The sequence below is a fragment of the Mustela erminea genome, chromosome 1 (genome assembly GCF_009829155.1).
Source record: "Mustela erminea isolate mMusErm1 chromosome 1, mMusErm1.Pri, whole genome shotgun sequence".
Classification (NCBI taxonomy): domain Eukaryota; kingdom Metazoa; phylum Chordata; class Mammalia; order Carnivora; family Mustelidae; genus Mustela; species Mustela erminea.
In genome coordinates this window covers 101932441-101946048 of record NC_045614.1, presented here as the reverse complement: position 1 = coordinate 101946048, position 13608 = coordinate 101932441, and the positions used below count along the sequence as shown (strand labels likewise).

The following is a 13608-nucleotide window of genomic DNA, read 5'->3' as shown; positions in this document are numbered from 1 at the left end:
ATATCCAGTACTTGCTTCATGATCAGGCTAATGGGACAAGAAAGTTAGATTAGAGAAAAGAAAGCAGGAAAACCATTGTGTTCTCAATGTAGGTTCAAACTGAGCCTGACCAGAGGTGCTGAGAAGAAAGAGGTTAAGAACCCAGATTGGGAATTAATTTTACTTTGTAATGAAATATTTAATGCTGCTATTGAAGATGATCCAAAATGTTTTTAATGACTTGTACAAATGTATACTGTTAATAAAAGTTTGTCAAGGCTTTTGAGCTTTGTTGCTTCTGAAGAAAAAATACAGCTGCCAAAGATTACCATGTTTTGCACAATTGATAAGCACTATTAAATGTGCTCATTGAGAATAGCCAAATGTAAAATAGATTTCTAAGCCTAATATATCCTAAAAATGGCTCAGAAGCTGAATATGGTAATTAAAATGGAAACTGTATGTATACATGATACACAGACATCATGAGTAGGACACATGGAACTGTTGTTTTCCTTAGATGATGTCTCATGCTGAAGGACAACAGAGAGACTTAATTAGGCGAATTGAATGCCTTCCTGCTTCTGGCCATCTTAGTTCCTTGGACCAGGATCTCTTAATGCTCAAAGCTACTTCCATGGCAACTATGAACTGCTTAAACGACTGCTTTCATATTCTCCAGTTGCAGCATGCATCACATCAGAAGGGCTCACTGTCTTCAGGTAAGTCATAAATAAAAAGTAAGACTTAATATTAAGGGCCAAAGCATGGAAAGATGTGTTTGTTGTAATTCTAACTCCTAAAAAATCTTAATAAGAAGAAAAAGAAAAACAGTGAGCCTCTTGATTTTTAATTATCACGTTAATGTTAAAGTCTTATTGTGCCTTTTTTCAAATCTAAACTGATTTTTGGCCTAATGTTTAATATAATCGAATTTGGAGACCTCAGTTCTACATGTCGAAAACTGAACTCAAAATCTACATCTAGTAAAATCTGCTAAAATCGGTTGCATCGTGATTCATCCAGTGGACCTTAATAAAAATATTGGGACCATTTCTTAACTTTTGGTTGAGTCAACTGTTCTTTATATCCATATTGAGCCAGAGATATTCAAGTCTGTCAGTCACTTTTCAGTTTGAAAAATAAGGTATACAGTTAATACTTGAGAGCACTTAAATTTGTTGAAAATAATCTACTGGGGAAAATTAAGTTACTGCATGTGAGGACAAAGTGTGAGTTTTTCTTTTTTTTTTTTTTTTGAGATTTTATTTATTTATTTGACAGAGATCACAAGTAGGCAGAGAGGCAGGCAGAGAGAGAGGAGGAAGCAGGCTCCCTGCTGAGCAGAGAGCCCGATGCGGGGCTCAGTCCCAGGACTGTGGGATCATGACCTGAGCCGAAGGCAGAGGCTTTAACCCACTGAGCTACCTAGGCACCCTGAGTTTTTCTTTTTAATGGGATGAATAAACTCTTGCTTTTCTTCATTGAGATACAGTTGACACAATATTGTGTGAGTTGAAGGTGTACAGCCTGTTGATTTCATACATATACATGTTGCAACATGATTACCAAAGCTAACACCTCAGTCTTATCACATAATTATCACTTTTTTATGGCAAGAATATTAGGATCTAGTCTCTTAACAACTTGAGACTGTATATTACAGTATTGTTGACTATATCACAATGGTGTGCATTAGATTTCCAGAATTTGTTCATCTTCTACTTGCAAGTTTGTACCCTTTAATATTAACATCTCCTCGATTCTCCCATCCCTATTGTTTTTTGTTTCTTAAGAATTTTTTTAAGGTTTTATTTATTCATTTAACAGTGAGGGAGAGTACAAGCACAGAGAGCAGCAGGCAGAGTGCGAGGGAGAAGCAAGCTCTCTCCTGAGCCAGGAGCCAGATGTAGGACTCAATCCCAGGACTCTGGGATCACGACCTGAGCCAAAAGCAACCGCTTAACAAACTGAGCCACCCAGGTATCCCCATCCCCATTGTTTTAATAGTTCACAACAATTCATTGTTCTCTTACCCAATTAATTCCCCTTGTGAAAGGAATTTTAGAAAGATACTGAGCCTCTGCCCAGGAAAAAGTTTATCGTAGTCAGATCTTTTTTTTTTTTTTTTTAAGATTTTATTGATTGATTTTAGAGAGTGTGTGCACTTGTGCAAGTGGTGAGGGAGGTGGAAAGAATCCCAAGCAGACTCGTGGGGCTTGATCTCACGACCCTGAGATCCTGATCTGAGCCAAAAGCAAGAGTTGGACCCTCAGTGGACTGAGCCACCCAGGCACCTGTACCATAGGCAGATCTGAGTTGATAAAGTATGGCTTCTATCCTCATGTATGCCTACCTAAATCAATATTTCAAGCTAATAAACTATGTTTAATGTCAATTATAGGTAAGCTATGTATGTTTCCCGTAAGGAACTCATAGTCTACTTTGGAATGAACATGTAAATACTTAACTGTAATATGGAAAGTGGTGTTTACAATGGGAACAAAATACTTTGAGAGAATATATGAATGGACCAATACTTCTGAAAAAGGTCTGGGAAAGGCCTTGAAAAGCTGCAAAAAGCTTAGGGGTGGAGAGAGGGGAGAGAGTGTTCAGAAGAGATGGACCAGCATAAAAGCATACACCTGGGCTGCCTGGGTGGCTGAGCTGGTTAAGTGTCTGACTCTTGATCTCAGCTCCTGTCTTAATCTCAGGGTTGTTAGTTCAAGCTCCATACTGGGCTCCATCTGGGCATGGAGCCTACTTAAAAAACTAAAGCAACACACACTCATAAAAAATTTAGGAACGATTATACAGTTGCAAAAAGAAAGAAATCGTGCACTGTCCTACCAACCAGTAATTGCCACTGTTAACTAACACATACCCCACCAGATTTTCTTTCCTTCTTAGTTTTTGTTTGTTTTACCCCATAGTTACTAGAAAATATATATTTTTATCTTATACTTTCTTTTTAAGATTTTATTTATTTATTTGACAGATAAAGATCACAAGGAGGCAGAGGCAGGCAGAGAGAGAGAGGAGGAAGCAGGCTCCCCACTGAGCAGAGCCCCTGATGAGGGCTCGATCCCAGGATCCTGAGATCATTACCTGAGCCAAAGGCAGAGGCTTTAATCCACTGAGCCCCCAGGCGCCCTATCTTCTACTTTTTAACGTAATATCAAGAATATTTTCCAATTTGTGTCCTACTTTTGATAGAGTTTTTGTTGGCTGCATTACATTCCTTTGAAGGATAGTTCTTTGGTTTACTTAACTCTTCTCCTATGTTGAACATTGGATAAGTTACCTCGAGCTGTGAAATTTGATTTAATTCTAGTGTTCATAATAATAATATTATCAGGAAAATGATAGTTTGTTTTCAGTTGATGCTACTTAATTTTTACAAAGCACATCAGCTAGCACAGTGCTAGATACTAGATGCTTAATGCTTGATTAATTAAATGTGTATAATTGTTTTAATTCTTAGAAGTTTCATTTGTGTAGATTAATACACAATTATATTTTTAAATGATTGCTCCATGATTAGTGAAACATGTACAATATAAATTTGCATTTTTTTAGTTTAAAAAATGCAGTAGACTTAAACTCTATAGAAGTGTTTAAAGTAAAAGTTGTTCTCCCTTGTTACTATGTTTTAGAGCATGGATATTTGGTGGAATTGATTAACCGGTATTGGTGTTTCTTACATAAGTGGTCATTTTCCAAATTAGATCTGTAGAAATTTATTTGTCAGTCACTTGAGAATAAAAATATAACTGTGAAAAGAAAAACTGAGTTACCTTTTCACTGAAATTTGGAGATGACAAGAAATGAAATCTAAGTTTAAATTAGTGCTCGGTCCCATAAGGTCTTAATGTGTGTCATCCAAGGATCATTGATTTAGAGGGGTCCTGAGAGACCAGATGATCGGTTTGATAAAGAGTGTTGTGGTTTCCAGTCAATTGAGCAGTCTCTCAAAACAGATCTCGTAAGAGTTAAACATTTTAAGGTAGGAGCAAAACATTTTCATTTCTTTGGAATTTTGAAACTGGCCTCTTAAACCTCCCCAGGGCATTTCCTGAGAGACTGGCCTGAGTGGGCAGGAGGCTCTGGTAGCCTGGTAGGTGCTTAGTAGTTTACTCCTGCACTGAAGTCTGGCATTTCAGTATAGATCGAGTAAATTACCTATTCTTTGTAATTTTTGCTGTAGTGGTGTGAGCATCCCTTATTGTAGTACTGTAATAATCAGGCTTCTGTGAAACCTAGATCAGCCTCTGAAATCAAATGGAACATTTTCCATTATTGATTAGGCATAGAATCCACTTTGTTAAACTAGTTGAGGGTAATAAGAGACATTTGAGTCATTAACTGAGAAGATGACAGGTCTCTAAATGTGACCACTTCTTTCGCTAGGTCAGCTATTATTTATTCAGTAGAAAAGCCTTTCAGTTTAAAAGTATATGGACTTTCTTTATTGGATTAAAAAACAAGAGGAAGGGACTTGTATTTGCAATACTTACGTTAGACCAAGGTAACCACCTTGAATGGTTAGAAAATTGCTACTGAGAATAAGGTTCAGTCCCAAAAGGAAGAAGATTTTGCCGTTTCAGATTCCCAGGCTCCTTCTGTAATTCTGACTCCCTAAAGCCTAATTGCATGTTTTTTGATCATTAGGGAGAGGGACAGTGTTTTTTACAGAAAGGGTAGCAAATCAGCTATTCAGGGCAGGAATACATTATGATTTACAGATTTCCCAGAAGACGTTCAGTCCCATTCAGGGTTGATTTTTTTTTTTTTAAAGGTATCTGATTTCAAGTTGCAAGTTGCTGTGTTGTAAAATACCCAATCATGATGCTCATGCTAATGAGATACAAGTGGCTGCTTTGCAGAGTCTCTTAGCAGGTTGAATTGCTTTTAGTCTTGTGGGCTCAAAACAAAATTGTTTAATAAAATCCACATCTGCTGAACTTTCCAGATTATGAGCAAGTTTCAGCGAAAGTTTTCTCTTACTTCATCAGGAACGACAATCGAGTGGTTAGAACCAAAGATACCTTTATCAAACCACTATAAAAATGGAGCTGACCAGCCTTTTGCAACTGAGCAAAGTAAACCAGTGGCAGTCCCCGAAGAGCAGTGTGTTGAAGAATCTGGACCATTAGCAAGGGTACGGTAATGTGAAAATACGGTTTTGATGTAAAAACTAGGACTCACTAAAAAGGTTCAGTTCTCTTTTCGTTGTCAGGGCATGCTAGTCATCCTAACACCAGCACGACATTCTTGAGACTCTAGACCTTGTTTTTCTAATTTAAACAGTACTTGTTTTAGAAGAGATCTGTTGTATGATACTTGTACATGTGTGTTTTGCAGGTTAAGTTATGTGCTTTTTTTAGTTTGGGCTCACTTTTGCTTGATAAAACTGTATTTAAAAGTTGCAGTTCGCATTATTTTTATTTTTATAGAGAGTTAACTTACCTAATAGAAGATTATTTGCACAGTATTTCTCTCTTACATTTCTTCTTAAATCTTAACATTATTAGATACTTAAATATTATATTTACAAGTTTAAAAATTTACTGTTAAGTCTTTTTTGTTTTAAATTCTTTCCCAAACCAGTTTTTTTTTTTTTGGTGTTACCCCAATTAGCATGGTCTCAGGGTTTTATATTTTTGTAGTATTATTTATTCCACATTTCTCAGAAACTAAGGAATGTCTTATTCTAGTCATAGTTCCACCACTGTAAAAAATTATATTGATCTTTTGCCTTTTGTGTTATTTTTTAATGATAATCATAATTACATAGATAGTTTTATTTTAAGCTCTTTTTACTCGGTACTTCTTATAAGCATTATGTCTGGCCCATATAATTAAAACTCTAAATGTTGAAGTAAGCTATTAAATATCTAGGTTCTTTGTTATTTTCTGTTACTATAAATAACACTATGTCATCTTGTTTACTTTTTTTTTTTTTCTCCTCTTACTTTGGATTATTTCTTTAGGTTATAGTCCCAAGTAGAATTACTGAGTCAAGAGTAACAATGCACAGCTTATGGTTATTTATATATTAGCAGATTACTTCTTTTTTTTTTTTTTAAGATTTTATTTATTTGAGAGAGAACACACACATAAGCAGGGGGAGGGGCAGAGAGAGAGGGACTGTCAGACTCCCCACTGAGCAGGAAGCCCAATTCGGGGCTTGATCCCAGGACCCTGGGATCATGGCCTGAGCCGAAGGCAGACACTTAACCTACTAAGCCACCCAGGTGTCCCATTAGCAAATTACTTCTTGAAAGTACATGGAGGCACCTGCATGACTTAGTCGGTTGAACATCTGACTCTTGATTTCATCTGAGGTCATGATCTCAGGGTCATGAGATCAAGTCCCCTGCTGGGCTTTGTGCTTAGCTGGGAGTCTACTTGAGATTTTTCTCTCTCCCTCTCCGCCCCCTGGATAAATAAATAAATCTTAAAAAATGAAAGAAAAGAAAGAAAGAAGGAAGAAAAAGAAATAGTACGTGACACTGAGACTTCCAAAACTGGCCAAGACCTTGGCTTAATGAGGCAGACAATGGCAGCAGTATGGATAGGAGAGAAGAAAAAAAAAATACGAAATGCTTTCTTTTTTCCCTGTAACTTCTTGACCAGCTCATTTCTAGAGTCAAACAGTATTTATTAAGATGTCCAGTGGATGAGAAGTCCAATGTTAGGAATTAGAGGAGACACAAAAACTTGAAGACTTAGTTCTTTCACTAGAGAGACTTACTAATTTGCCTGGAGTCACAATTACATATACATGGAGACAATGAGAGGATAATATGAAGTAATTTTTTTTTTATCTTAATTGACATGGTTTAGGCTGTTGGGATATGGCATTCAAAGAAAGAAAGAAGGAAAGATGTATTGAGTAGAGTGGAAGAGGAGTGCTTTGGAGAGAAAGTGGAATTGGAATCAGGCTTTGAAAGAACACAGGATTTGAAGAGAAGAAGAGTAGTAGGATAATGTCGATGTAGGAATAGTAGGAGCAGGGATATGAAGGCTTATTGTGAAAACTTGCCTGATGGTTTTTAAACCCGGGTCCTGTCGTTTACTAACATGTGGACCAATAATTAACCACTTAGTTTCAATTTTCTCATCTGTAAAGCAGGGATAATAATGGCTTATAAGATTGTTATGAACATAAAGTGAATATAGCAGAGCACCTGGATTATGGAAAATTATCATAGGGTGATTGGATTTTACAAATCCAGATGACCATTCATGCTGCATTCTCTGGGGAGTGATAATCCCGGAGCCACCACTCATAAAATACAATGTAAACTGTGCCTCCAGCGAACATAAAATCATACGGAAGAATTTAATGTTATGTAATAGATGATAGAATCATGAGCATGGGGTATGTTTAAGAAGATTGATATATGATATGACCTAGAATTGAAGTGTCGATAGAAGGCTATGGAGGTAGAAATGAAGACAAATGAATAGGTAATATGCATTTCAAATGTAAATCAGTTGGATTTGTGATTGGTTGTAGGGATGGATGAAAGATAATTCCCAAGTTTGTGAACCTAAATGACTAGGTAAAATTGTGGTGTCAGTCACAAAGTTAGGAAAATTAGGAGGAAAGAGCCTTTTGAGAGAAAAGATTTGATATGGTTTATGAACGTGTTGACTTCTTTTAAAAGATTTTATTTATTTATTTGACAGAGAGAGAGAGACGGCCACAGCAGGAATACAAGCAGGGGGAGTGGGAGAGGGAAAGCAGGCCTCCCGCCAAGCATGGAGCCTGGTGCAGGGTTTGTCCCAGGAACCTGGGATCATGACCTGAGCTGAAGGCATTCGCTTAAGACTGAGCCACCCAGGCACCCCAACATATTTACTTTTTAAAGATTGTATTTTTAAGTAATCTTTCTACCTAGTGTGGAGCTCATACTCAGGACCCCAAGATTAAGAGTCAGACTTTATGCCAACTGAGCCAGCCAAGAGCCCCTGAACATGCTGAATTTTATGTTGAGAGGAGGATATATGATTGTAAACATGGCTTATGTTTACAATGGGTTGGGCTTCTGCCTTGGGCTCAGGTAGTGGTCTCGGGATCCTAGGATCGAGCCCCTCATCGGGTTCTCTGCCCAGTGGGGAGCCTGCTTCCCCCCAACTCTCTGCCTGCCTCTCTGCCTACTTGTGATCTCTCTTTCAAATACATTAAAAAAATCTTTTTTTTAAAAAAGCAATTAGAAATAATGAAACCTAAGTTTTAGAGAGCGATCAGGATAAGAGATGCAATTTGCAAGTGAAAGTTACAAACTGTAAGTTACACACTTGAACATCTTCACTCTTCCCAATGAGAATACAAAGGATGTTGGGGGTTAGAGAGATGTGAGTTAAAGGTGGAACACAGAGATGGGAAGGCGAAGAACATTGTTATATTTCCAAATTATTTACTTATTTATTTGAGAGGGAAAGTATGAGGTGGGCGGTGTCAAAAGGAGATGCAGATTTCCAGCAGAGCAGGGAGCCCCATGCGGGACTTGAACCCAGAACTCCTGGGATGATGACCTGAGCCAAAGGCAGACACTTAACTGAATGAGCCACCCAGGCGCCCTCCAAATCTTGAAATAGTGAGTAGACCAGATATATCACTGAGTGTAAGTAGAAATAAATGCACAGGTACTATTTTTAATTACAAAAACACTACACTCAGGCATATGAGAATAGACCTGGATTTTCTAAAAAATACCACACATGCCTTGAAATATGAGTGTTAATGTAAGCTGGAGACAGATATCTAGTAGGGGAGATTTTGTTGCCAGGTGATGGAAAAAGTAAATCCTAGTAAGGCTAGAACGAAGCCCACAGTTCCTTTGTGCCCAAGTCAGAAATCAGAAAGATAAAGATGAGGTTAGTATGAATTTGGTGGAGTACTGGGGTTTTGCTTTGCCATCCAGTGTCCATATATTATAAATTCCCAGCAACTCAACAGCTCTTGCCACTGTCTGCTAACCATTCTGGGTTTGTAGGGCTATTAAACATTCAGTGCATGTTCATTTGAATTGTGGTAATGCTTTCACCTTAAGCTTTTCTTTAGGAAAGGGATGATGACCTCTAAGAAGAGACATTTCGATAAGAAAGGAGAGCTTCCAAGTTCTTCCATTTACACCAAGATTTAGAATCAGTAATTAATAGAATTCCTCTTTTTTCTATTCCAATAAACAACAAGACTTTTTAAAAAAAAAACAAGAACTGTACTCTTAAATATTTTTTCTACCAGATTATGTTTTGTTTTGTTTTGTTTAAAGATTTTATTTATTTGTCTGACAGAGAGATAGAGAGCACAAGTACACAGAGCAGTAGGCAGAAGGAGAGAGAGAATCAGGCTCCCTGCTAAGCAGGGAACCTGAAGCGGAGCTCGATCCCAGGATCCTGGAACCGTGACCTGAGACCAAGGCAGCTGCCCAACCAACTGAGTCACCCAGTCTCCCCCTATGTTTTATTTCTTTAATATTATTTTCATTAGAGGAAGTTCCAAAGTACAAAGTAAACTTTGTATTAAGTAGTAATGTTAAGGTTATATTTGCATTACTAATCTGTGTCCCAAGTTCTGACTTCATATGTAATGGTATCTCTTCAGAAGGTTAGAGAACATTATTTAATCAAGACCTAATAGGACTTTTCTCAACATTTCTCAAATGAGTAATAATTATATTTGGTATCCATATGTAGAGAGGAGGATGATCAACTTTCCCCCATTGTATAGTGAATAAACAGTCACAAGTACACTTAAACTTTATTAGACTATATTATGCAACTGATTTAAGTAGGCAACAGGAAGTACTTCTTGATAGACTTCCTAGCCTTTGAAAAGGGGGATATAGAACGCTTTTGGGGTTTCTCCTTCAGGTTGTAAAAACAGAAGTAATTCTGAAATTATATAAACAGTAGTTGTCTGTATGGTCTTAACATGAGGAAATGAGCTAGACCATTAATTAAGTTATGAGAATTTGAGCATTGTAGTTTCCTTGGTAAAACGGTAGAGAGAAAAGGAGAAAAAGACAAAAGAATGAGCAGGAATGCATTACTTTTAATGTGTTTCATATTTTGTTTTTAATATTTTTAATATTTGAGAATGTTACATTCTTGATTTTATGCCTGATTAGGAATGGTTTTTGCCGAGCTGCAGAGAACAGATGGGCTTCTTATTTGATAGAATTTAATTGTGTGAAGAGAAAATCAAAGAGACATTATCAAAATCATTTCCTTTAAAAAATCCTAAGTCTATTGTACTAATGCTCTCTTGCATAAAGGTTAAAAAAGAGGTACCACTGACAGGTGGGCCACGACCCCCCCCCCCCACATACACATGAGAGGTGAATATAAGATTCTATAGAATCTTGGAATTTGAAACTGTTACTTAAAATTATTTAAGTAGAAACAAGAAATTTCTCTTAACCAATTATCTGGAACTAAGACGCTGTTGAAATGATGGTTAAACATTTTCACTTTTTCAAGAAGTTGATTTATTGATTAATTAAAGAGCTGTGCAGAGAACCTTTTTGTGACATTAAGATGGCATGAGCAGGCGTAGGGTTTCCATACCTTCACTTAGAATTCTCTTCAGCCCTGCAGTTTCTTCCAGACATCTCCAGGAATGAGTGAATATCAAAATATAGATTATAGTAGTTAGACTTAACATGTACAGTCACTTTTACAAATTTTTAAAAATTATTACAAATTTTACTTCTATAATTTTAGCTTTATATTTTTTTAAGATTTTATTTATTTATTTGTCAGAGAGAGTGAACCCAAGTAGGGAGAGTGGGAGGCAGAGGGAGAAGCGGGCTCTCAGGCCTGATTTCGGGGCTAGATCCAAGGACCCTGAGATCATGACCTGAGCCACAGGCAGCTGCTTAACCAACTAAGCCACCCAGATGCCCCTAGTTTAAGCTTTTAAAAAGGGCAAACATTGGGGCACCTGGGTGGCTTAATTGGTTAAGCATCTGCCTTCGGCTCAGGTCATGATTCCAGGGTCCTGGGATTGAGCACCGCATCAGGCTCCCTGCTCAGCGAGAATCTGTTTGTCCCTCTCCCTCTGCTCCTCCCTGACTCGTGCTCGCGCATTCTCTCTCTCACTCTCTCTCTGAAATAAATAAGTAAAATCTTTTAAAGGGAGGGGGGAGCAAATATTTTATTCCCAAAGCATCTTCAACTTAAATTATAGGTGTTCATGGTGTCCCCAAAGAGGTAGCCAGTCCTCAAAGCCTGAGATTCAGATGAGACACTTCACTCTTTTTGAAAAATCCCATGTTTACAAAATATATGTATTTTATTATTTTTATGGCAAAACCACAGTATGTTCAGTGTAAATGATAATGGACTCATTGAAGGAAATCTGTTTCATGGCCAACTGATGGAAGTTATATTTTTAGAAAGATTTTTTGCTCATATCCAGATTCACTTAGGCCCAGTATAAATGTCTTCAAGTCTACTGTTTATACTTTTCTTCTTCTTTTATGTGGCTGTGAAATCTGTCCTTTATTTAGCAACGAAGTCTGTCCTATCTGTTGTTTGCAAAGCTTGCTGTTTAATCCAATTTCTGTATTGAAAATAAGGAAAACACTAGAGTCTTTTTTAACGAAGAAACTGAGAGAAAAGAACCTTTTATTCTTAATGGGTATTAGCAAGCACTTATAACACTAGACTTTTGCTTTGTTTGACTTCAAGGAACCTGAAGAAATCAGTGCAGATGATGAGGTAGAGGATACGTATGATAACAAGGAGGATGACCTAGGAGCTGTGGAAGAGCAACGTAGTGTCATCCTGCATCTCTTGTCACAGCTGAAGCTGGGCATGGATTTAACGAGAGTAAGTAACGGGATAACTGGCTGCGGTGAGCAGTAAGTCAGGACGACCTGTAATTATTAATATTGTCAGGTCTTTTTATTCTTTATGAATTGGTTTCTTAATCTCGCTCTTTTTTTAAAGATTTTATTTATTAAGTAATCTCTTTACCCTTAATGGAGGCTCAAACTTACAGCCCCAAGATCCAGGAACCGAGCCAGCCAGCTGCCCCTGGTTTCTGAGTTTCTTGATCAACATTTCTTATTTGATAAAAAATGTGACAGTTATCTTGTGCAGCAGGAAGTCACATGGCAAGTTAACACCTGTAATCTTGTTTCTGTGCAAATAAAAGAGGTCATTTGGTATACAGAATCCAAAGGAAAGGCTATAATCCCAGAAAATCATGAAAGACTTTGACACATCTACTTTACTCTTCCCGTGTTGTATTGTATATTTTGGGTGTTATCAATAACAGAGGTCAGCAAACATTTTCTGTAAAGGGCCAGATAATAAATATTACACACAGGTCTCTGTTGGAACTACTCAGCTTTGCCTTTATAGTATGAAAGCGACCATAAATAATATGTTGGACTGGGCATGGCTGTGTTCCAACGAAATACTATTTATAAAAACAGAGGCCACATTTTCCCCAAAGGCCATACTTTGCAGTCCTCTGGTCTGTTGCCTTGCTTACTTTAAAAGTGTGGTCTGAATTAACTAGAAATGGGAATTCTTTTACAGTGTACAAATATATCAAATCACTTTAAATATCTTACAGTTTGATTTGTTGAAGACAAATTTGTTGTCTGAAGACTAGTAGCATCACCATTGCTGGAGAACTTGCTAGAAGTTCAGAGTTTCAGCCCCCAACCCCCAACTTAGAGGACCAGATCTGTATTTTAATAAGATCCCCATGTGTTCATATGTACATTAAAGTTTGAGAAACAGTAGTCTATAGTTTTTAATTTTACATCAGTCTTTTCCAGTTCCAGGCTGTCTAATTAGTGCATCTTCATTTATTCTAGCAGTTAACCTATGATGTTAATTCGAAAAGGAAATTAGGTTCAAAACCTATGTATGTTAGATATTACTAGTATGGGATTATTCTTGGCATTAGTGAGGAATTTCAGAATTGACATCAGGACGTATATTTCAAATTAAGGGTTTTGATGTCAGTGAAGGTAGTGAAAGTGACTTAAGTAAAACGTAACTTAAATAGAAAGCATTTTGCTGTTAGCATTTACTTTGAAGCATCTCAAAATCAAAACACATTTCCTTCTTTATTTAGACTTGCAGTGATTACAGGGGAGTTTAAAAGAAAATGGATTGAATTAAAAGCCTACTAAGAAATAGACATTGTAAGAATTATTAAAGAAACCCATTAACCTTTCCTGTTTTATCTAACCTTAATATTTCAACTGGGTGTCATTTTCTGTTCTAGAAATATTTCTGCTTTAGAAATATTTTCAATATTAGTGGTTCAGAAAAGACTGTTACCTATAAAATCAGTTAAAATGAATAATGGTATTAAAGGTTTGTTTTGTTATTCTGGTATTTGCTGTCCTTTAGTAGATTTAGGTTTATAAGGCATAAAAACAGTATAGGGGTTTATGAGGCATAAGAACATTTGAAAAGAATGTGCTATGATAGTAAGCCAGATGGTAAAGCTTTCTCTAGGCATGATAACTATATATAATACAGCTTCCCGACATTTGTTCCTTGTTAATTAAGATGCAAATACATACATAGTATTTATATATAAAATCACTAACTTTAACCAACCATGAATTATGAACATTCACA

The 13608-nt window shown here is 36.9% G+C and overlaps 1 protein-coding gene across 1 annotated transcript in view; it reads left to right on the top strand.

Moving 5' to 3' along the window:
* OSBPL11 (oxysterol binding protein like 11) overlaps positions 1 to 13608 on the top strand; it is a 98139-nt gene that overhangs the window by 50407 nt on the left and 34124 nt on the right. The window contains exons 6-8 of the mRNA XM_032335886.1: positions 500 to 701; positions 4995 to 5140; positions 11689 to 11829. Coding sequence (XP_032191777.1) covers positions 500 to 701; positions 4995 to 5140; positions 11689 to 11829 — 489 coding nt within the window. The remainder of the gene's footprint in view (positions 1 to 499; positions 702 to 4994; positions 5141 to 11688; positions 11830 to 13608) is intronic.